Source organism: Pteronotus mesoamericanus, unplaced genomic scaffold (assembly GCF_021234165.1).
Source record: "Pteronotus mesoamericanus isolate MK-2021 breed Mesoamerican mustached bat unplaced genomic scaffold, CSHL_Meso_final contig_82, whole genome shotgun sequence".
Classification (NCBI taxonomy): domain Eukaryota; kingdom Metazoa; phylum Chordata; class Mammalia; order Chiroptera; family Mormoopidae; genus Pteronotus; species Pteronotus mesoamericanus.
This window is the reverse complement of record NW_026555265.1, coordinates 15436736-15462826: the sequence shown is the minus strand read 5'-3', so window position 1 is coordinate 15462826 and position 26091 is coordinate 15436736. Positions and strand designations below refer to the sequence as shown.

Genomic DNA, 26091 nt, shown 5'->3' with positions numbered 1-26091 from the left:
TTTAGATTTTAATAAAATCTGAATAAAAGATATCATACTAGATGCTTTTGGTCAAGATGAGGAAGTAGGTAAACACTGTGTTTGCCTCTCCGCATGACCATGTCAAAACTACAACTAACTTATAGAACAATCAACCTGGAGAACCACCTAAAGACTAGTTGGACAGAACTCCCCAAAGGACATTAAGCAGCCACATAGAGACTGACAGGAGGGACAGAGACGTGAAACAGGCTGGTCCCACACCCACATGTGACAGTTGAGAATCAGGAGTTATCAGCTCTAGAGGTTCCACCAGAGGAGCAACAGGTCCCAGTCCCACTATGAGCTCCCCAGGCTGAAGTTCCAGTGCCAGGAAAAGGAGTTCCCACACTATCTGGCTGGGAAAATCAGCAGGAACTCCATCCAGGTGAGACAGAGGGCTGCTGAAAATTCAGGCATCCCTTTAAAGGGCCCATGCACAGCCTTACTTATTCACACTCACCCTAAGCTCCAGTGAAGGGACACTGAAGGGACCTTTGCTTTTGGAAAGGAAGAAAGAGAAAAACATCCATGCAAGAGAGAAGCATCCATTGTTTGCCTCCTGTATGTGCCCAAAAAGGGAATCAGCACTCACACCAGGGATATACAAGTCCAACAGGAAGCTGCATGCAGCTAGACTGGGAGTTGCATATGCCTGCTCCCACGCCTGGACCAGGGGTCCAATGGGAATTGAACCACAACCTTTCAGTTATGGGACAACACTCCAACCAACTAAGCCACACCAGCCAGCCAGTCTGAACATTTCTGACATTGACACCACCTTCCTTCACAGCTTATTTCACTAAAATATGTGGCTAGTAACTACACAGTCTACAGGCAGCCAGCCAGAAGAATCCAGGTGTTAGATGTGGGAAAACAATCTGGCAAAGGATGGCTCCTTGATTAGCTTGGGGAGCAGCAGAGTCAGAATGTTTTGAGGTAAGACCACAGAGGCTTTCTGATTAGAGAAAAGGAGATGTGCTTTGGAGGTCAGTGGATACATTAATCCTCTATCAAGCCAGTTCTACAGGTGATTCTGGGTTTATTCCTGAAATAATTTGGAAACTGCTTTTCCCGACTACGATAATCTGAACATTTTTATCCCATCATAAATCCTTTTCTAGATAAATTAGCTAGAAGGGATTCCATTACAAAAATTAAGAAATCTTTCATGTAACAAATAATAAGTATGAACTTTATGAGTTTATAAATTTATGAATTAAAAACAGTATATATCCAGAAAAAAAGGCTCTGAAGGTCTATAATATAATGTAACATGCTAACATTTAACTCCAAAGAGAAAAGTGGGATTGATATGTATAGGTAAACAAAGGGGTGAAGGCTTTTCCTCTGTCCTCTGTATACTTCTCTTCTGTTTAAATACTTTTACAATGAGATCTAGTCATACAATGTTGGGAATTTCAAAAAAAGTTCATTAAAACCATGTGTGCTTCAGCAGCACATGTACTAAAAATAATTTTTAAACCTTTAAAAAATTAAAAGCTAACATGCCTCTCCCAAAGATGCCTGTTAACCTGAGAATAGTTTTATGGCACTTAAGAAATTTTTTAAAAGAACAAGCTGAAATCATTCTGTGGTTTGTACATACAAAATTTCATGTATTCTGAGGTATATAATATAAAAACTTCATATTACCTTGGAATAGGTAATATGAGTAATACTTTCTAATCATGAACCTAGATGCAGAAAGAAAAAATAGCTTTTTTTTTTAACTACAAAAACAGAGATGGTCAATCTTATTAGATTTTTTAAAATCAATTAACAAAAATTTGGTAATACCTAGTACTGCAAAGGGTTTAGGGAAAAAGAACAACTTCAGACACTAAATGTGGAAGGGCCACCTGGTATACCAACAAAATTTTAAACATGTGTTCCATAAACAAAGCAATTCTACATTTGGAAAAGTATCTTATGCAAATAAACAGACACACAAGAATAAAGACATTCATTGCAGCACTGTTTGTAACAGGAAACACCAAACAATCTCAATATCCACTAAGAAAAATTAAAGAAATCAATTTTTAAAAATCTATAGTGTTTTATGATAATGCAAAAACACGCTGCTCAGGCTGCTGTGGCTCAGTGGATTGAGCACCAGACTGAACTGCACATGCCTGGGTTGCAGACCAGGTCCTGACTGGGGGCGTGTGAAGGACAACCAATAGACGGTTTTCTCCCTTTCTTTATCCTTCTCTTCCCCTCTCTCCAAAGAATAATAAATAAAATCTTTTATAAACCCAGAAAACAAAAACACACAACCATTGCAAATAAAAACATACCTCCTCTATTAACATGAAAAGATTTTCTAGAAATACAATTAAGTGAAAAGGCAGTGAAAAACCTATTAGCATTAAATATAGGTTCATTATCTATATAAACATTTATTCATTCCATAAACACACACACACACACACACACACACACACACACACTCACACACACACAGAGCAATATCCTAGAAAACGGGTCTAAAATACTGCATACCAAAATATTAACAGCGGCTAGTTCTGAGTAATACAATCATAGATGATTTTTACTTTCTTCTTCAAACCTCTTGAATAGTCTAAACCCTGTACAAATGAATATGTACTAGTTTATAAGAAACAGCAACAAATATTTTCATTCTTTAAGCAAATAAAGAGCAATCAAATTATCTTATTAAATACTTGTGCCTTTACCATATATTACTATTTTCTTACCTTTAAACCTTCAGCTGGAAGTCTATAACCAAATCTTGCTGGAAGGTCATCAAATGTCTGAGACACATTTTCAAAATTATACTAAATATAAAATTAAAAACAATCAAGTTACAATCAATTTACAAATGGCATTAAAAACAAAAAGTTTATTAAATTATTTGAGTTGTCATTTCCACAATTCTGATTATCTCAGTTTATCACAGGAAAAATAACTTTGTAAATGCACATCTAGCAAAATATCAAGGAACACATACAATTTACTACATATACAGCTACTTAAATTGAGTTCTGATTTCCTTTAATTATGCAAAATAGTTCTCTAATATTAAACCACCTATTGTTTTCTGAGTTTTTCTCACAGACAATACTCTAGCAAGAAATTTTCTAGATAGACTATTTCCCAGCAAGAATTCCATTTTATTTTCTCTATAAGCATCTGATGTTAAAGAGATTTATATTATTTCTGGTTCTAGCTATGAAAAATGCCTTTTCCCCAAAGAAAGAAGGAGCGTCAAATCATACCATTAAAGCATTATCATTTTTTATATAAACTGAACATTTTTATCTAGGACTAAACGATGAAAGGACTAAACTCAGTGAAAGGAAGTACATACATAGAGCTGAAAGTATTTCAACAACTTTCACCTTTGTTATATAGATAGATTCCTATGTTACAATACTTATCAGTCCTCTACCAAAACAAAACAAGCATTCTCTGTGCTTTTAGAAGATAATAGTAAATGATAATTGTGAAATGAGATTGATGTATTATTTAAGAATGTTCAATCTGCTATATAGATAATGAGAGAAATAAATATAGATGAAACTAAGCAAAGATAGTAAACAAGTAACTTCTGAAATACAGATAAAACTTGTACAGTACATTAGATGTTAAGAGAGTTGCCATAAACAGTAGGTTTAAAAAAATATATATACATATATATCACATTTGTTTTGAATAGAAATAAAAAGGAGTGAACAAAGCAAGAGTGTTATGTATAGATAGCAAAGGATGGAAGGCCCAAGTAAACTAAATATTCACAAAGCATGGGTTAGGCCGCACATATGGATTGACAGCTGTATCATCCCTATATCAAATACCTACTGGTGATCCCCATTCTAGCCTCAGGTGTCATCTGCCAGAGAGAGGCAGATAAATAGCTCTTCAGATTAACAGCAAGTTACAGCTGTGTTCATATGTAAATACCTTGTATCTTTCCAACAGAGCAAACAAAGGTTGGATTCAGACACCTTCCATCTGTCAAGTCCCTTTGCTAACCCTCAACTCAGATCCTGGTAACCACACTGTCATCAGGGAAAGATGATGCAGCACAGGACAAATTGAAACAATAACACAGGATTCTGGTCCTATGGGTCTTAGATTCCACTTATTCCCTACCCTGTGTCTCAGCATATTGATCTGTTACCTGTACTTCTCACTGTATGTTTCTAATTAACTCAATAAACTGTGATTCAAGCATCTGAATTTGGTCACTGAACCTAGCTATTGTGTTACGTCTGGAATGATCAGCCTGGCATTATACTTGGAGGCCAGTACTACTTCTGGGTAATTTCCTGCAGTAACACTAATTCATATCTGCAGAGTGTTCTATGATTACAGAGTGCTTTAGAGTCACAAAGTGCTATTATATCATCACCATTTAATCTCAATTAAAAGACATGTCTTTAATTGATTTAATTCAATTGTGATCAGCTTTGTGTTGAACTTGAGAAAGTCATTTAACTCTTTCAAGGAAAAAGACACTACTATAAAGAAATTGATCTAGATAAACACAGATAAACCAAAGAAAAACACAAATGTGTACAGGCAGTACTTTTTCAAAAAAGTACTTTTAAAACCAGGAATGGAAAATCTACAACTGTACTAACATATTTTTATATAATTTCCTATTACTGAGAAGTTTCACTTTTTTGACTAGAAGTTCAGAAATAAACTATCTAGCTTGAACTACTGTACTATTGTAACACTAGGACTTGGAATCAGTTTGTAATTGAGTGAGATCCATTTTGAAATTGCTTTTTCTTTCCTTAATAGCAAAATAAGGACTGTCTCACACTGCTTCTCACAATCACATTGTTTTTAAAACAACAACAAAAAAATGTTATCATGAACAAGAGAAATGGAACATCTTTAGCACAAAAGTATTTGACATTTTTAGTATTAGGGGGGAGACTGCTGCTCCTGAAATTAAAGCATGCTCACTATTAAAATTTTTTAAGATTGATTGATTGATTTATAGAAAAAGAGGAAGAAAAACATCAGTCTGTTTGCCTCTCCCACACCTCCAAATGGGGACCCAGCCTGCAACCCAGGCATGCGCCCTGACCAGGAATCAAACTGGTGACCTCTCAGTCTATGGGATGACACCCAACCCACAGCGCCACACCAGTCAGGGGCCTATTAAGATTTTTAAAGTAGAAAATAAAGTGATCCTCTCTGGAATCCCATCCTCAGTGATTAATACATATAACAGTTTTAATCCATGTATTTTGAAAAGGTCTTTTCCTTAACCAATTCTCCTGTTTAACAGCAACCTTAACAAAAGTTTTAATTTAATTTAGAAAGTAACAATTATTATACATTTATGACATCATCCTAAACATTTAACAGATTTTTAATGATTTAATCTTTACAACAACCCTATAAAGTCAGTCATTATTATCATCATCCTCATTTCAGAGAGACCACAGATACTAAAAATAACTTGCTCTAGTAAATTAGAGGAACCAGGATTCTAATCCAGGTAGTCTGGCCCCAAAACCTTGGCTCTTAACTCATTGCCTTACACTGTCTAGCATACAGTCTCATTTTCATAAGAAGTAAAGTGAGACTTAAGAGATGTTAAATTCAACTCAGATTCTAACTCAACTGCTAGTATACTTAACTACTATGCTGTTATGTAATCTAATCCACTCACACCACTAGATTGGTTCTTCTTCCCTACTCTACCCACTGACCCTCACAAGCAGCAAATTCTCTCTGACAATTCCCTACAACAGAATCAAAAGGCAGTTTGGGAACAAACCAAACTTGGGTTTTGCTTTACTCTCTCTAAAACTATAAAAGATGGCTACTATTTCTCAATAAGCCCACAGCACTTCGCAGAGCTAACAAGTCACTTGTAGATGATGGGCCTCAGAATATTCAACATTGATCTGGTTATCTCTGAAGTGCAATGCCCTTGCCAAGTCTAAAGCTCCATGTTTCTAGATATAAACATACATATTTACTAATTTCACATATCCTTTTGGGTCAAAGGAAAGAGAAACGAGGTAAGAGATGAAAAAAAATAAATTGCTAACAGATACAACAATCTAAAGTACCAAGGAATGAATGCTATTAAGAAAACACAGAACTAAATCTTGCCCTGGCTGGTATGGCTCAGTGGATTGAGTGCTGGCCTGAGAACCACAGGGTTGCCAGTGTGATTCCCAGTCTGGGCTCATGCTTGGGTTGCAGACCGGGTCCCCAGGAGGGGGCACAAGAGAGGCAACCACAAACTGATACTTCTCTTTTTTCTCTCCCTTCTACTCTAAAAATAAATATGTTAAAAAAACAACAAAGAAAAGAAAGAACAAAGTCTCCAATGAAAAGCTACTTATCAATTCAAACATTTACTAACTTCCTACTGTGTGACTTGCACTGGGCACCAGAAACGTAACATTTAGTAAGACATAGACCTGCCTTTCAGGTACTCTTGATCTAGGGAGCTTACTGACTAGTTAGCAACACGCTATAATAGCATCACCAACAGTCTCCTGGAACTCACCAACTAGTTGGACAAGTACTGTTGTCCAGGAATTAACAGTTAAATGGGAGAATTCAACTGCCAAAAATAAAATCATCTGGCACACAAATGCATGACTAAAACTGATTTTATCATTTCAAACTTAGAATCCTAATACCTGTCCAAAATGGAACAAGAATCAACCTTTACAAACTTACTTAAATCTGTATTATTGCAAACTCAGATTTTAGGAATGTTCTTATTCAAGCAACTCACATGCTGATGATTCCTTCACTATATTTCACACTTGATTTATAGAAAAAGAGGAAGAAAAACAACAGTCTGTTTGCCTCTCACACACCTCCAAATGGGGACCCAGCCTGCAACCCAGGCATGCGCCCTGACCAGGAATCAAACTGGTGACTGAACCTTTCAGTCACCAGTTTGTGCCTGAAGCACAGGGAATACTGATGGCAGGAACTCACTGCTCTTTTACACCTAATATTTTGTTTTGACTATATGAGACAGGCTAGTAAGCCACAGAAGCAGAATAGAGAAACTGAGACAAGTAGTTAAACAAGCAGTTTGCAGCCATCTAGTTAGTAATTCCTACCTTCCTAAACCAAGGACACTTAAGAGTAAATACTTTGGATTTCCAGTCAAGATGGTGGCATAGGCAGACATAGCTCGCCTCTACACACAACCACATCAAAATTACAACTAAGATATAGAACAACCATCACTCAGAACCGACAGGAATCAAGCTGAATGGAAGTCTGACAAGTATGGAATTAAAGAAACCACATTCATCCAGACTGGTAGGAGGAGCAGAGATGTGGAATGGGTTGGTCCCACATCCACGTGAGATGGATAAAAATTGGGGAGGGATATCTTGGGAACAAGAGTCCCAGACCCCATACCAGGCCTCTCAGCCCAGGGTCCAGTGCCAGGAAGATAAGTCCCCACAAATTCTGGCTGCAAAAACCAGCAGGGATCGAATTGGTGGGAGTAACTTTTGGAGCCCCAACCAGTTTCTCTTACAGAACCCACATACAGGCTCACCTACTCAGACTCCCTCTGGGCTCTGGTGCTGGGGTGGTGGCTTGAGGGGCACAAGTGGTGTGCAGGGGGAGGCTGAGGTGTCTGGCATTAAGTCCAGCAGAGGCCATTGTCCTTTGTCAGGGCCCTCCCACCACAGAGCTGGCAGACCAGAGTTGTGCCCTGGAGATCCCGAGGGACTCTTCCCCACCCAACTTACGGGCCCACACAAGCTGATTTTCCATATGAATGGCTGGTCTTGACTCATGCTTCATAACTTCCTAAATACTCTCAAACAAGCAACAGCTGGCCTCAGTGAGGTCCAGAATCAGCAGCCTAGAGTCACAGCTTGGCTCCACCTGGCTTCCAAGGTTAGCACAAGTAGAAGCCATTTCAGAATGCTTTAGGCCTCAGGCAGAGTGGCCCTGAGCAAAACACAGGAGGGGGCTGACCTTGGCCTGCACCATCCAGGAAACCCCAGGGCTAGTGCACCCAGTGGGCAGCTACAGACCACATCAGAGCACCACCCCCCTGGCCCTGAACAGTTAATCCTCCATGGACAGTGGAGGTTGGTGATAAGTGGTCACAGCCAATCCTTGAAGCTGACTGGCCTGGGTAAATCCCTCCCATTGATCTGCCAACAGCAACCATGGCTTAATTACAAGAGTAGAGTATACTTAGCCCACACAAAGGGTTCATCTCAAGTACCCAACTTAGGTGACAGGGGAAACTGTGCCACTGGACCCTACAGGACACCTACTACATTAGACCACACTTACCAAGACAGAGTCAAAGCAGCTCTACCTAATATATAGAAACAAACAGGGGGAGGCTGTCAAAATGAGCAAAGAAACATGACCCAAATGAAAGAACAAGAAAAGGAAAAAGAAAAAAAGAACAGAGCAAAACTCCAGAAAAAGAGCTAAACAAAATGGAGAGAAACAATCTATCAGATCACAGTTCCAAACACTAGTTATAAGGATGCTCAAGGAACTTAGTGAGGACCTCAGCAGCATAAAGAAGATCCAATCAGAAATGAAGGATACACTAAGTGAAATAAAGAACAATTTACATGGAAACAACAGTGGATTCTCAGTGGATGAAGGTGAGAATCAAATCACTAATTTGGAGCATAAGGAAGCAAAAAACAATCACACAGAACAAAAGAAGAAAAAAGAATCCAAAAAAATGAAGATAGTATAAACAGCATCTGGGAAAACTTTAAGAGGTTAAACATTCACCTCATAGGGGTGCCAGAAAAAGAGAAAGAGCAAGAAACTGGAAATCTATTTGAAAAAAATAATGAAAGAAAACGTCCCTAATTTGGCAAAAGAAATAGACACGTAGGTCCAGGAAACACAGAGTCCCAAACAAGATGGATGCACAGAGGCCCACACCAAGACACATCATAATTAAAATGCCAAAGGTTAAAGATAAGAGAGAATCTTAAAAGCAGCAAGAGAAGCAGTTTGTAAACCTCAGGGGAGTTCCCATAAGACTGTCAGCTGATTTCTCAAAAGAAACTTTGCGTTCTAGAAGGCACTGGTAAGAAATATTAAAGTCAAGGAAAGCAGGGAGTTACAGCCAAGATTGCTCTACCCAGCAAAGATATCATTTAGAGGTGAAGGCAGAAAAAGTTTCCCAGAAAAGAAAAAGTCAAAGGAGTTCACTGTCACCAAACCATTATTAACCAATTTTTAAAAGTAACATTATCAAAGTCATTATACTTAATGTCATTATACTTAAAAGTCATTAGATATACTAATTATCAAGAAAAACAGTAAGATTCTACAGAAATATACAGCACATAGATACACATGTGCATGAATACTCTTGGGAATACGCACACACAAGAACAACAACATTTATCAGATACTTACTGTACATTAGAGCTTATGTAAGCTATTAAGCAATAAAAAGATGAGTACGGTCCTCCCACTTTCAAGTAAAACCTATGTGTATGTACCCAGATGTTTGTAGGTAGACAGCTTATAAGATTCCATCACTTAGGACTTTTTTAAAGCTATTCTTTAAGAGATGCTTTTAGACAAGAAAAAATTTTACTGTACTTACTGCTAAAATGTCTGCTTCTACAGGCAGTAGGTTTAAGAATGCAAAGAGCTGCACAGTCAAGATGGTATAGATTTGTGTGGCCGACAGCATGAGCATCCCTATGGAGAGCAGCATCTTGCTGTAAAATCACCTGGAAAATAAGCAGGTAACAATAAGCTCTGGTGCTTTGTCCCTGAAAATAAGTGATATGTTATATTAATTCCTGATGTCCAAAAATATCTTTTAATTATAAATACATGATAATTAAAATTAAACATATTTCAAGAGCATTAAAATTTACACATATTCGGACATTTGGGTAAACACCCAAGGTTAGTCAATGCTTACATAATTCATGGTGATTAAGTACTGTGTTTTAACCACAAACTAAACATATTCCCACAGCTCTTGGTTTATAGTACAGCTTATCTACTAAATTCAATTATGGGGAAACTAGATTTCAAGCAAAATAACTTAAAAATCACAAGCACCTTTGCTTTAAGTTTTCTACAATTTTAAAGAATTTTTATAATTCTTTAAATTACTTATAAATTCACATGCAAATTCACTTTTTATTTATACTTGCATATTTATAGTATAGAATGTAAAAAAATAGACACGTATAAACACTTTTTGCCCTTTCTCTCCTAATATAAACATTTTTCTCTCTATATTCTAATAGCAATAGTGCAGCTACCTCTTCCAATCTCATCCAATTCCCTACATGAGTCCGTATCTATATTACAACAAAAAGATACCATGAAAGGATTAAATATTAACCAGGTTGAGTTCAAAATTCTCATCAATAAGCCTCAGACAACTGTATAGCATACTTACAGGTGAGAACAAAGTTTGCTTTTATAAAGAATTACCCCATTAAATGCCAACAACTCATGTCATACCAATTTTGATGATAATTACTGTTGGTAAGGCTCTCGGTTTGGAGCCTACAGAGACTCAAACTGTGACACTCACAAACACGGAAATATCTCAATAGTTTCTGAACTGCTACGTTAAAACCCATTAATCTGAGAGATGAAATAAAGGTGAAAACACCATAAATGAAGAGATCTGTTCCACAAGGACAGAAAGTAGATTAGTGGTTGCCTGTGGCTGGGTTAAGAATAAAGGGAAGGGGAGGGACAGACATGAACAGGGAATGACTTCTCATAAGTAGGGTTTCTTTTCAGTATGATAAAAATGTTCTAGGCCCTGGCTGCATAGCTCAGTTGCTCAGATCATTGTCCAAATACACCAAATATACGGAGCCAAAGCACTTCCGCGTATCAGCTCACCCTTCTCCCTAACCCCTTAAATTCCACCCCAACTCTCAACTGGCTTTGCCTCCTATCTCCTTGCCAGGTGACTTCACAGGTAAAGGCTTTTCTTACTGGTTTTTCTATATGAATCAGGCAAGGACCCCTTAATCAGTAACATGATTGCAGTATTGTGCTCATATGAAAAAATCCTTATTTTTGGAGATTCTTAGTGAAGTACTTAGGAATGAATTATCATGATATCTGAAATTTACTTTAAAATATGTCAGCCAAAAAAATTAAACCAAAGACTGATAATGTTAAATCTTGGTGAAGATTATATTGAGATCTACTTTTCTATATTTTTGATCATTTGTATAAGTTTCTTTAAATGCAGTGAATAAATAATCGTTTTAACTTTTAAGTGATCTTTTCAGAAGGCCTTCAGTCTCATTGTCATTTATTGTGGTATAATAAACATATCATAAAATTTACAGTAACAGTCACATTGTTGTGCAACTATTACGAGTATCCATCTACAGAACTTTTTCATCTTCCCATACTGAAACTCTGTACTTAAACACTAATTTCCCATTGGTATTCCAGGTACTTCATACAAGTGAAGTCATTTTTTGTCCACTTATGTCTGGCTTATTGCATTTAGCATGTCTTCAAATTCATCCATGTTGCAGCATACATAAGAATTTGCTTCTTTTTTTAAGGCTAAAAGTATTCCATCCCATATATATGTCATATTTTATCCATTCATTCATTCATTGATGGACACTTTGGTTGCTTGTACCTGTTAACTACTGTGAATAATACTGCTCTGAACATGTGTGTACAAATATCTGTTTGAGTCCCCACTTTCACGTCTTTGTACCCAGAAGTGGAATTGCTGAATCATATAGTAACTCAATGCTTAATTTTTCTGGGAAATTGCCATATTGTTTTCTACAACAACTCCACCATTTCACATTAGCACCAGCAATGCAGAAGGGTTCCAACTTCTTCACATGCTAACCAACACTTATTTTCTTTGATAGTAATCATCCTAATGCATATAAAGTGGTACCTCATTGTGGTTTTGAATTGCATTTCCCTACTGATTAGTGATGCTGGTTGAGCATCTTTTCATATGTTTATTTGATATTTGTATATCTCCAATAGAAAGTGATTATTCAAGTTCTTTGTTTATTTTAATTGGCTATTGTTCTTGAGTTGCAAAAATTCTTTATATCCTGTATATATTTCCCTTATCATATATATGATGGAAAAATATTTTCTTCCATCCCAAATTGTCTTTTCACTCTGTATAATGTCTTTTGATGCCCAAGTTTTTAATTTTAATGAGTCCAACTCATTTTTTTCTTCTGTTGCCTGTGCTCTTAATGTCATTTATAACACACATCACTGCCAAATCCAATGCTATGAAGCTTCTCCCTATGTTTTCATCTAAGAGGTTTATACATTAGTTCTTAGGTATAAGAACTAATTATTATTAGTTCTTAGGTATAAGAACTAATTATTATTAGTTCTTAGGTATAAGAACTAATTATTATTAGTTCTTAGGTATTAAGTACTTAATACTTAATTAAGTATTAAGTATTAAGGTATTTAATCCATTTTGAGTTAATTTTTGTGTATGAAGTAAGACAGGATCCAACTTCATTTTTGGTTTATGGCTATCCAGTTTTCCTAAAACTATAGTTTCCTAAAATTATAGTTTTAGGAAAACTGAATAGCCATAAAATAGTCTTGGCACCTGGTAAAAACTAATTTACCCATATATGCAAAAATTTGTTTCTGGGCTCTCTATTCTATTCCACTAGACTATATGTCTGTTTTTCTGCCATTACCATATTGTTTTGATTGCTGTAGGTTTTGAAATCAGGAAGGATGAGACTTCCAGCTTTGTTCTTCTTTGTCAATATTGTTTTGACTAGTTGAGTGCCTTGAGATTCCATATGAATTTTAGGGTGTATTTTTCTATTTCAGCAAAAAAATGTCATTGGGATTTTGATAGGGATTACAGTGAAACTATAGATTGCTTTTGAATATTGATGTCTTAACAATATTAAGTTTATAAATCCATGAATATAGGTTGTCAATCCATTTATCTGTACCATCTTTAATGTCTTTCCACAACATAACGTAGCTTTCAGTGTACAAGCCTTTTGCCACACTTGGTAAATTCATTCCTAAGTATTTTATTCTTTTTGCTGCTATTGTAAGAGAAATTGTTTTATTTATTTCCTCTTAGAAGTGTTCACTGTTAGTATTTAGAAATGGAACTAAATTTTGCATGCTAATTATACATCCTGCAATTTTGCTGAATTCCTTTAATAGTTCTAATAGGGTTTTTTTTGTGCAATCTGTGTTGTTTTATACATGTAAGATAATGTTGTCTATAAACAGAAATAATTTCATTTCTTCCTTTCCAATTAGGAAGTCATTTACTTCTTATTCCTGCCTAATTCATCTGCCTAGGACTTCCAGTAATAAGATGAATATAAGTGGCAAAAGCAGGCATCTTGTCTTGTTCCTGATAGTAAAGGAAAAGCTTTCAGTCTTTCACCACTTGGTAGAATGTAAAGTATGTATTTTTCATATGTGGCCTTTTTCTGGTAAGGTAATTTCCTTTTACGTTTAGTTTTTTGTGCATTTTTTACCATGAAAAAATGTGGAATTCTGTCCAATTCCTTTTCTGCATTTTTTCCCTTCAGGCAATTAATGTGGCATTTTACACCAATTACTTCTCATATGTTGAACCATCCTTGCATTCTAGCAATTAGTCTGACTTGGTCATGGTCCTGTTTAATTTGGTTTACTAGTACTTATTGAGGATTTTTGTGTCAATATTCGTAAGAAATACAAGCATACCTCGGAGTGGTTGTGGGTTTGGTTCCAGACCAATGCAATAAAGTGAACATCAAATAAAGCAAGTCAAACACAAACTTTTTAGTTTTTCAAGTGCATATAAAAGTTATGTTTACATAATATTGTAGTCTATTAAATGTGCAATAGCATTATATCTTAAAAAAAAAAAAGTATATACCTTAATTTAAAAATATTTTACTACTGCCCTGGCCAGTGTGGCTCAGTTGGTTAGAGTGTCATCCCATAAACCAAAAAATCACAGGTTCGATCCCTTGTTAGAGTACATGCCTAGGGTGTGGGTTTGGTCCCTGGTCGGGGCACATACAACAAGCAACCGATCAATGTTTCTCTCTTACATGGATGTTTCTCTCCCTCTCCCTCTTCTCCTCCCTTCCCCTCTCTCTACAAAAGTCAATAAGCATGTCCTCAGGTGAGAATAAATAAAATACGTGTGTATATATATATATATTTTTTTATATATTTATATATAAAACAAAGTATGCCTGCATTGGTCTGTATCTTTCTTTTCTTGTAGCATCTATGTCTGTCTTTGGTAATCAGGGTAACGCTGGCCTTACAGAATGAGCTGGGAAGTGTTTCTTCCTCTTCAAATTTTGGGAAGACTTTAGTAAGGATTGCTATTAATTGTTCTTTAAGTGTTTGGTAAACATCACCAGTAAAGCCATCTATCTGGTCCTGGGCTTTTCCTTCATGGGAGATTTTAGATTATTGATTCAATCTTCTTACTAGTCATAAACATATTGATATTTTCTATTTCTTCATGTTTCAGTTTTGGTTAAGTTGTGCGTTCCTTGGATTTATCCATTTCATCTAGGTTATCCAATTTTTTGCTCTATAATTGTTCATATTATTCTTTCATAATCCTTTTTATGTTCACCTTTCATGTCTAATTTTAGTTGAGTCTTCTTTTTTCTTCATAAATCTAGCTAAAGACGAATTGTGTTCATCTTTTAAAAAAACAACTCTTAATTTTTCTGATTTTCCCTTGGCCTTATTTTTGAGAACTTAAGCACCTTGGGTGGCAAATGTGATTATCTGCATGATTTAAGAGCACAGATGCCACTTACTCACCTAATGCTGATGTGGTAATTGTAAAACTTAAAAATTTCTCCAAGCATCACAGTAAACACTAACCTCACATTTAAATCTGTGACAATACCGTACAACTCATCTACACAAAATTACATTCTAAAACTCAATTTTACAAATGGGGACACATTTAGTGTTTAAGGCCAACAATTACTTTCAGGAAATTCTTTTCCCAATAATTTTTAAATCTGAAGATAACTCACATTCTGACATTAACTAGTTCACTGCCAAATAACATTAATGAAACAGCCAAAGCATCTCCATTAGAAAGCCTCTGAATAAGCTCATATTCCATTGGTCTCAAGCTACATTCCTGAGCATCACTGACATTTCAAAACTGGATCAAAACTACTCCACTGCTAAAACAATGGTAATCTTTTCCTAATGAGCAAAAGTATTAAATTGATAGTAATTTAAATGTTTTTTGCCATGAACTTATAGTACAATATGCATCAAAAGAACATATACTATAGGAAGTACTAACAGGAAACATTAAGTGGACAGCTAGTTAACTATTTGTGTGTGAAATTTATAATAACCAAATCACAATTCATTAAACAGGTTGTTTTTCTTATAAATGTGTTCAGTCATTTATGTATATTATATACATAGTGTTCTCAACTCATACAACAGAAAAATATCAATAACTTTATAGTGTTCCTTAAAAAGCATCATTACTTCCACGAGTCCTAACAACTGGGAATGACTAACATATACTAAAGGGTGGGGCAAAAGTAGGTTTACAGTTGTAGGCACACAAAACAAGTTTACCCTTATATTGTTATTTATTGATTGTATTACTTTCCAGACAAACCATTGTAAATCTTTTGCCCCATCCTTAGAGTTCAATTCCCATAAAGCATAGATTTTTAAAGCTTATAAAGAAAGCTTTTAAAGAAAGGCTTAAATTTTTAAGCGATAATAAGATGCCCAATAGTTCTATCCAAGTAAATAAAAAGTTATCCAACTAATTTCTCTAACACAAAGCTTATCCAAACTAAAAGCAATCGTCATCTAATATTATTAACTAGTACCATCAACCAAAGCAAATTTTTTTCATATTCTGTGACACCTCTTCACAATTTGATTTTTCCCACCAAAATAAATGAAACAAATGAAACAAAATAAACAAATTTGTAATTTTAAAAAATTAGCAAACATGTTTCTCTAAAACAAATTCTTTCGAACCACAGGGGCTCATACAAACTGTTCCCAATGTTTAATATATACTCAAATAGACTTCCCCCCACCTCCACAGAAACAATTCTTGACCATTTCAAATATATATATTTGAATATATGTATCTCTCTCAACCATAATACAATCAAGAATATTGTTACTGTCAAGTGACAGACCTCATGTCCTTTTCTTCCCCAAATTAACACCTCTTGTCCTTATGCAAATATAGGCAAATGAACTGTCTTTTCTTATATTAAACATTTTTGAACATTATGATAAAAATGGAATTAATGCATATGATATAATTCTCTACAATAAAAATGAATGACAACTACATAAACAACATAGATGAATTTCACAGGAATAACCCTGAGCAAAAGAATCAAGTCACAAAGAATGCAAACACTATATCCCACTCATACAAAGTTTTTTAAAAGGCAACATATGATATTAGATTCACATTTAAGAGGTAAAACATAAAGAAAAATAAGGAAATAGGTATAATAAAAATCAAGATAGTGGATACTTCAAGAGTAACAGAGGGGAATGGGATCAGGAAAAGGGTGCTTCTGGGATGCCAGCAATATTCTGTGTCTCAACTGGGCTGTGGTGAAATGGGCGTTTACGTTATAATTATTCTTTAAACCATACACAAATGTTTTATGCCTTCTCCTATATTTATGATATCTAACCACTTAAAAAAAATAAGAATAAAGCAGCCTACCATTCAAAACAAGTGTTTTTTTGTTTTGTTTTTCTTACTACACAGAAATATTATGAAAGGTTGCAAGTGGTAGCCTACCAATATCACAAACACACAATAAGAGAGTCAATAAATAAGCAACTATTAAAAAACCAGACTCACATTCAACCCAAGAGATAAAGCTTCTCATTCAGTGGACATCAGAGTGGATCTGGTCAGCTGTATTATTCATATTATTAACATGTACTACCAGTGATTCTTATCATCAGAGAGATCTGTAAAATATGCTTTAGCACGTATTACCATGGGGCCTGTGATAAAAATAAATGTTCTGAGAAAAAGCCTGTAATTTTGCTTTTAAAAAAAATGTCCCCTAGTGAATCCTTAGGATTAGGCTAACATTGCAAATGTTCTCAAACCACAGGCTGGCCATGTGGCATACCAAGTCATTATTCATAAAATTCTTGTTAAGTCAAAGAGAGATGGGGTAGATAGTCAAGTTAGAAAAAGACAAAGAAAAAAATAGGAATGCTAAAAAAATACACTTCATAATTCTTTCAAATATAACGGTTGTCTCACAGTGCCATAGGTTGACAATCTCAACAGTATGCCACACGTTAAACATAAAAGAGACAACTGACGACGAAATTGCTATCATGGATATCAGAATCTTAACAACTATTTAGGGAAACAGGTGGGAAATTATGGTTTTCTAGGTTACCAACAATATCATGCCCAGTGTACTTCATAGTATAAATCTCCTGAACCAGAATTCCTTTCATGATGCTTCAAACAAATGCTACCACCATTACTATAAACAAATCAGTAGGCAATTTAATTTTGTGCCAGGTGCTCTGTCTGTTAAGCATCTAACGTTAATGTTTTCCCACATACTCCTCAGAACAACCCAATCAATTAAAACAAGAACAAATAAAAACAATGCCAGCCTCCTTATTTTACAGGACTCAACTTCTATACACAAGTACTAGAAACTGACTGAATAAGTGAAGCAATCCCCTTACCCCCTATCTCTGCCCAATTCCTCCTTAATTTATGGTAATTTCTGAACAAAAATCTGAGCATGCCAATGACCAATACACAGTTTGGTGTTAAGTTATCTGGCCTATTCTGTTAGTGATGGAGGATTATGGGATACCAGATCAAGTGACTGTAACAACTGTTTCTTTAAAAAATCACCCCAGAGAACTGTTCTTGGCCTTCTTTTCTATACACCACACTCCCACCAGACAAATGTCTGCAACCTGCAATGCCTCATTCCTCTATTAAATATCCTCTATATTTTTTATTTATAATAATTCTCATTACTTTCTATCATGCCATACTTTGCTTACGTGTTAAAATTACTGTTTCATGTAATTTTTGCCCAATCTGTGGCAAGAATACAAACTCCTCGAAGGACAGGAACCTTTATTTTATGCGTATATCATGAAATATCTAAACAGTGTTTGGCACATATTAGGTGCTTAATATTTGTAGAATAAATGCATACATGGCCTCTCATAATATTACCTTCTGCAGAGCATCTGAACATGGCCACCTCTCCACTATGGCAAAGATAATAAGAAATTAATGCTAAAAATATGCATAAATTCTATGAAAAAAACAATTGCTAATATATGTAAACTCCAGATAGGACTCTATATGGTTTTTATTTTATGTTTATCTGCATGTTTCAGTATAAAAAATTAAAACTTTCTAAAGTCTATTTCATTTTATATAATACCAAACAAAAGCCTAAAAGAAAATACACAGTATTCTTAACAGAAATCTGTTTCATTTGTTTAAGTTTTCTAAATGCACATTTCTTTTATACCTCCCCCAAAATTTTTCTGTTAATGAGCAAGCAACAAGGTTTTATAATTCACAAGTCTACTGACAATTTGGAGAAGATGTATTTATTTCTTCTGAAGTAAAATGTGAAAGCAAAACAAAGTGAACAAAAGGTAGATCTTGAGCTGAGAGTTAACAAATATAACCAGTCATTCTCTCTCTTAAATTACTCAATTACACTCAAAAGAGTCCATTCCATACTCCAGTCTTCATAGTTATTATTGCCATAGATGTCAACTGCAGAAGCCATTTGGGCTTTGAGGCACATGAGTCAGATGGCAATACAATCACGTGCCATTTAAAGAAGGGGGTATGTTCTGAAAAATGTGACATTAGGTGATTTTGTTGTGGGAACATCACAGAGTGCACTTACACCAACCTAAATGGTATATACAGCCTACTACACCCTTAGACTACATGGTATAGCCTGTTACTCCTAGCCTATAAACCTAAACAGTATGATACTGTACTGAACAATGTAAGCAATTGTAACCCAATGCTAAGTACTAGTATACTTAAACACACCTGAACATAGAAATGGTACAGTAAAAATACAGTATAAAAGATTTCAAAAATGGCATACCTGTACAGGGCACTAGCATGAATGGAACTTGCAGAACAGGAAGTTGCTCTGGGTGAGTCAGTAAGTGGCTGGTGAGTGAAGGTGAAGGCCCTAGGACATTACTGTATACTACTGTAGACTTTATAAACTCTGTACATTTAAGCCACATTAAAGTCATTAAAAAATTATTTCTTCAATAATAGACCTCAAAATTACAACTAAACTATAGAACTATCATTCAGAGCTGTCAGAGATTGAACTGAATTCAAGTCCTACAATACAAACCTATAAAAACCACATCGAGCATAGTAGGAGGGGTGGAGATGAAGACTGGGCTGGTCCCTCACCCACATATGATGGATAAAAATCGGGTGGAATATCTCAGGAGCAAAGGGTCCCTGCCCCACACCAGGCCCAGTTCCAGTGCCAGGAATGAGGCTAGTTTAAGGAGTCTCTGGAACAGCTTTAAGTGTACCAGTATTTGCTTCATAGGGGTGCCAGAAGAAGAGAGAGCAACAAACTGGGAACCTATTTTTAAAAATGACAGAAAATTTCCCTAAATTGGTAAAGGAAACAGACATACAAGTCCAGAAAACAGATTCCCACAAACAAGATGAACTGAAAGAGGACCACACCTAGACACATAATAATTACAGTGCCAAAGGTTAAAGACAAAGAGAGAACCTTAAAAGCGGCAAGAGAAAAGCAGTTAGTTACCTACAAGGGAGCCCTCATATGACTGTCAGCTGAATTCTCAAGAGAAACTTTGCAGATTAGAAGGGATTGGCAAGAAATATTCAAAATGATGAAAAGCAAGGATCTACAACCAGATTACTCTACCTGGCAAAGCTATCATTTAGGACAGACTGCTTCCCAGACCAGAAAAAGCTAAAGGAGTGTATCACCATCAAACCAGCAATACATGAAATGTTAAAGAGTTAAGGTCAAAAATAGGAACAATAAAATGGCAATAAATACATATCTATCAATAAATGAATCTAAAATACAAAATAAACAAGCAGAACAGAAACAGAATCATAAATACAGGGAATGTTTTGATGTTTGCCAGATGGGAGAGGGGTCAGGCGATAGGCAAAATAAGTGAAGGGATTAAGAAATACAAACTGGTAGTTACAGAATAGTGATGGGGATGTAAAGTACATCATAGGAAATAGGGTAGCCAAAGAACATACGCACATTCTGTCTGGAAAAAGTCTAGCCATTGTTAATACAATGAGAATGATTTGCACAATATCCAAAGAGAGTAGACTTGAATGCACATGTGTGAACAATGACAACTTCACTGTTCTAGTCAGTGGAGGTGGTAGACACATTGAGTGAGCCTGTGTATTGTGTGGCTGTCACAGTCAAAATGTCTGAGCAAATAGAGCAACGAATCTGCATCAAATTTTGCATTATGCTGGAACACTCCTTCATGGAAACTATTCAGATGATTCAGAAGGCTTTCAGGGATGATGCAACGAGTGCAGCACAAATAAAAGTGTGGCAAAATTGCTTCAAAGATGGTCAAGAATCTGTTGAAAGTGATCTACATTCTGGAAAGCCTTCAACAACTAGACCACCAAAGAAAGTTGAACGTGTGCAGGCTGCTATCAACAAAGATCAGCGACTGACAGTACAAGAACTAAAAACTGATTTGGGGGTTCCAAAAACTACTGTGGCCAAGATTTTGTCACAGGATCTTGGCATGAAATTTGCCGTGCCAAAATTCATTCTACAGCTCTGCTACCAGAGCAGAAGGAACGTTGTGCTGCAGTTGCTAATGACTTGATTCAAACCACTACCAATGAGCCAGATTTGCTCAAGAAGGTCACAACCAGAGATGAATCGCAGGTCTATGGCTATGATCTGGAAATGAAGACTCAGTCATCCTAATGGAAGTTGCCTTGTTCTTCATGCCTGAAGGAGGCATGGCAAAGTCACAGCAAGATCAAAACCATGTTACTTGTTTTTTGATTGGGAAGGTCTTGTCTATCATGATAATGCCCCTCCAGGCCAAACAATAAGGAGTACTATCTCAATGTTCTTCATCAATTGAGAGATGCCATCCGACAAAAATGGCCACAGGTATGGTCAACCGGTGATTGGCAGCTTCATCATGACGACACGCCCACTCACACATCACATCTGATACAGAGTTTTTTCGTGAAATACCAAATCACCCAGGTGACACAGCCCCCCTACAGCCCAGATTTGGTGCCCTGTACCTTCTGGCTTTCCCCAAAACTAAAATCACCTTTGAAAGGGAAGAGATTTCAGACCGTTGATGAGATTCAGGAAGATAAGACAAGGTTGCTGCTGGCGAGCCCAACAAAGGATTTGGAAGAGTGTTTTGAACAGTGGAAGAGATGCTGAGAAAACTGTGTGAGGTCCCAAGGTACCTACTTTGAAGGGTACTGAGGCATTATTGTCCTATGTACAATGTTTCTTGTATCTTCTGCAATAAATGTCTCTATTTTTCATATTACATTGCTGGATCCTTTTCGTACATGCATGACCCATGGACATGGACAACAGTGTGGGGATTGCCTGAGGGAGTGGGGACCTTGGGGGAGAAGAGCAAAGGGGAGAAATGTGGATAACTGTAATTGCATAAACAATAAAATTCTGAAAAATTCTTTGATAATAAATTAACCCTTAGCTTACTATAACTTTTATTTTATAAGCTTAATTTTAACTTTTCAAGTCCTCTGTAGTAACATTTAGCTAAGACATAAACACATTATAGAGCAGTACAAAAATACTCTTTGTATCTTATTCTATATGCTTTTTTCCTATTTTTAAAATTTAACTTTTTAAACATTTTTATTAAAAATTAAGACACAAACTAAAACATTTTCATTAAAAACTAAGACAATATTAACCTAGGCCTGCCCAAGGTCAGAATTATCAATATCACCGTCTTCCACCTCCACGTCTTGTCCCACTAGAAAGTCTTCAAGGTCAACACCACCAATGGGATTGTCATCTCCTACAATAACAATGTCTTCTTCTAGAATATTTCCTGAGAGACCTGCCTGAGGCCCTTATTGAAAAGGTGTCATTCTTTTTAGAAATACGTCCCTATTTGTCTGTAAACAGATTAATGCACCACGAACATTCCTCTTAATGGAAACCTTTTGGTGTTGGGGTCCAAGTTTTCAAACTCTTTATTTATTGTTGTTCAGTTACAGTTGTCCTGCCTTTTTCCTCATTGCTCTCCCCTGCCCTGTCCCTGCCCACTCCCACAGTTAATCCTCCCCCCACTGTCCTTGCCCATGAGTCCTCTATTCGTGTTCCTTTACTTGCCCCTTCCTCTTCTTTCCTCTCTTACCCCCCTACCCAGCCACCCTCAGTCACTGTCAGTTTGTTCTTTATTTCCAAGACTCTGGTACTATTTTGCTCATTTGTTTGTTTTGTTGATTAGGTTCCACTTATAGGTGAGATCATTTGGTATTTGTCTTTCACCGCCTGGCGTATTTCGCATGGCACAATGCTCTTCAGTTCCATCCATGTCATGAAGAGTAGGAGTTCCCTCTTTCTTTAAAGAGTCCAAATAGAAAGCAATAACCATCACTGATATTCCACTTCCATAGTCCTTAATCACCTTTAATTTTGTTTCCAGGTCAATCACTCAACATGGTCTCTTCTGGCAACATTAGCAGTGGATTTTATAGGCTTACGGGCCAACATAATATTAAATCAAGCTCAAGAGAAAATGATACAACTGAGAGCCAGGAATAAACTCAAGACAAATAAGGCTGCTGCCAGTGTAATGCAACATACTGTTTTACAGCAAACATTTCGAAGTAGAAAGAGTACACTCTAAAACAATAAGTAGTATAGTAATTACATAAACCAGTAACAGTAATTATTAATCATAATTATCAAGTAGTATATACTATACATTATTGTATGTGCTATTCTTTTATACTACTGACAACACAGTAGGTTTGTTTATACAAACATCACCACAAACATGTTAGTAATGCAATGCACTACAACAATGTCTGTGAGCAACAGGAATTTCTCAGCTCCCTTGTAATCTTATGGGACCACCCTCGTATATGTGATCTGTTGGTGACTAAAACATCATTATGTAGCACATGACTATATGTCACAACTAACCACAGATGACAGCTAGATAAACTGTGATGCCATCGATTACCAGCATCTCATTTCCATTGGCAAGGTGTTCAGCCCTGAACTCAGGCCCAAAGACATAATCAAACCAATACTAAAACCTAAATTTTTAGGTTTGTCTCCTAGAACTCCACTAGGCATCAAATCTGTATCAGTAGGGGTTCAATCAAGAGATAGAAACTACATAGTAAATTAAACAGAGAGTGCTTAACATAATAATTATTCAATTATGATAGGATAAGAATTATAAAGATGTAGGGGCACCCTGGGTGGTGTGGCTCAGTTGATTGAACACCACCCTGGGAACTAAAAGGTCACCTGTTTGATTCCCAATCAGGGCATGTGCCTAGGTTAAGGGCCAGGTCCCCAGCAAGGGCATGTGAGAGCTAACCAATCCATGTTTCTCTCACACATCAGTATTTCTCTCCCTCTTCCTCTCTCCCTTCCCCTCTCTCTAAAACATAAAAGCTTTAAAAAAAAAAAAAAAAAAAAAGATGTAACAGGGGCAGAAGAGAAGAATCCCAAGGGAGCACCAGGATATCTCTAGTAAAGGTGGATATGTTCATTAATTTCATTATGGTGATGGTTTCAGTTATATAAATATTTCAAAGCTTACCAAAGCACACACTCTAAGTATGTAGTATATAGTTTACTCTGTGTTAATTTTAAGTCAATAAAGCTGTTTTTTACTTTTAAAGAAAAATTAAACTATGTTGGGAAAATAGGGCTGAGGGAAGAGTACCCAAGAGGATAAAATTGGCAGTTGGGTCCCGCTCCCCAAGGCTGCAGTTTCTCATTGGAGAAGGTATAGTTACAGCACACTAGATAACAGAGAATTTTACCTGGTTTTCCATAACCAGAGGTGGTCCATTGTTGCCAGGCAAGCAAGAAACAATCCTCTCGAGTGTAGGCAAGCAAGGTTAATCAGGGCACTGCATGCACAAGGCCTGAGGTAGACAGTGTCAACTTCAGAAGGGTCATGGCTAAGAGGTCACCAAGTCTGGAGTGGAGTTACGACCTCACTGGAAACCTGTTCTCTGGGCACATTGCTGAAACAGAACACCACCAGATATCCCCACCCACAGGTAGTACTGGCAGACCATGCAGCAGGAGCAAGAAGAAAAACACAGCTCATGGGAGCTAGGAAGAAAAAAAAAACCCTTATTATAGTAAGCTTCCTCTAGCACATAGTTCCCTCCAACACCTGATAACACTTAACATCATGCTCTCTGTAAAGGAGAAATGTTAACAGTCTAGTCCATTATTGCAAAGCATGGATTGAATGATGAATCTGAAGCAGAAAGAAAATAAATTGGTAATTGACACAGTTATGTGTCTGATTTTAACAGTATTTATATAAGGCAGTGCCTCTCTCATTTAACAATAAGGAAAAGAAAAAAGTATATATATGTCCATTAGTGTGTTATCAAGGTGCAGAATTTGAAAAAGCATAATCTCTTTGAAATACCATTTATTTTTAAAAATCACACAAATTTCTTATTCTAGTCTTGGCTATCATCCACGTGTGCTTTAAAATAAAAATGTTTTAAATTACACAACAATTGGCTGTTATGCCTAACAGCTTCTAGAGGCTGCCCACATTCCTGGGCTTGAGGCCCTTTCTCCATCTTCAAAGCCATCAATGGCAGATTGATTCTTTCTCACATTACATTATTCCAAACTCCTGTTCTGTCTCCTCCTATTTTTAAGGACCCTTGGAATTACACTGGGCCTACCTGGATAATCCAGGCTAATCTTCCTACCCAAAGTCCTTAACTAAACCACATTTGCAAAGTTCTTTCTGCCATATAAGGTAACATTCCCATGTTCCAGGTGTTAGGGCATAGACATCTTTGGGGGTCATTATTCTCTCTGCCACGGTAATTATCCCACTTCTCATCAAATTTTCAATTTACTCATGGATTACTGTTTTATTAAATGTGCTATAATCTATTACAATTACTATTATTTTGATGCCCAGATGCCCCCAGTTTGGCCAGTAGAGACTCATTCAAAAGGCTCCTGTGTCTTTTTGACATGTTCCCAACATTCCTGAGTACTTCTTTGTTTTCTCCCACCAGATTTCCCAGTCCTATCCTGTTCTTTCCCTGTCCCAGCCCTGAAATCAGCCATTTCTCCAAGAAGAATATCCTTCTTCATAGGAATCTTACACTGAAGTATTTGGTGGATACAAAGCAACAGGTCAACAACTTACTATCAAATAATTAAGGGGGATAAAAGGTCTCCATACTGTTCTTACAACTTTTCTGGTACCTGCAATTATTTCAAAATAAATAAAATATTACTTTATTTTAATCATATGTCTCCCAATGTTCAAAATCAATTATTTGAGGCCTGCCTAAAATTAGTAGTGCAGATGACTGAAAATTTACCAGCTATAAAAATCACCGTGGTTTCTCTCAGAACCTGGCAAACCAAATTTAGCTTTTAACGTGTAATTGCAAAGATTATAATTAGCACTGTAATATTTGAGATCAAAGTTCTAACTCTGGTTCCCCCATTTACTGACTTAAGTTAATATCATTGTAATGAGCCTCTCATCTTCATGTTATTCATTACACTGGTATCTAAATATCCTAATAAACTGTTAGGATTTTTTCTAAGACTAAAAATAATGTTCACTGAAAATTATAGAGAAGATATTAATTACCCATAATGTTAACATTCATAGGTAATGTTTGTCTTCATGTGCAATAGTTCTTCTCACATATCCTTGTTCTCCCCACTCTCCTTTCTCACTGTGACCCAGCCAACCCGTAATGGCCCAGCTCACTCAACACAGGAAGCACAGAGACAACAGCAGCCTTAT

At 36.3% G+C, this 26091-nt stretch overlaps 1 protein-coding gene across 3 annotated transcripts in view; it reads right to left on the bottom strand.

Moving 5' to 3' along the window:
* RNF13 (ring finger protein 13) overlaps window positions 1–26091 on the bottom strand; it is a 119494-nt gene that overhangs the window by 79499 nt on the left and 13904 nt on the right. For 2 of the 3 annotated variants that reach the window (XM_054585195.1, XM_054585197.1), the window contains exons 2-3: window positions 9599–9728; window positions 2739–2819 (exon numbers count right to left, since the gene is read on the bottom strand). In XM_054585195.1, coding sequence (XP_054441170.1) covers window positions 2739–2819; window positions 9599–9712 — 195 coding nt within the window. In that variant the 5' untranslated portion in view covers window positions 9713–9728. Of the gene's footprint in view, window positions 1–2738; window positions 2820–9598; window positions 9771–26091 lie in introns of all 3 variants that reach the window. The other variant, XM_054585196.1, reaches the window with a different exon arrangement.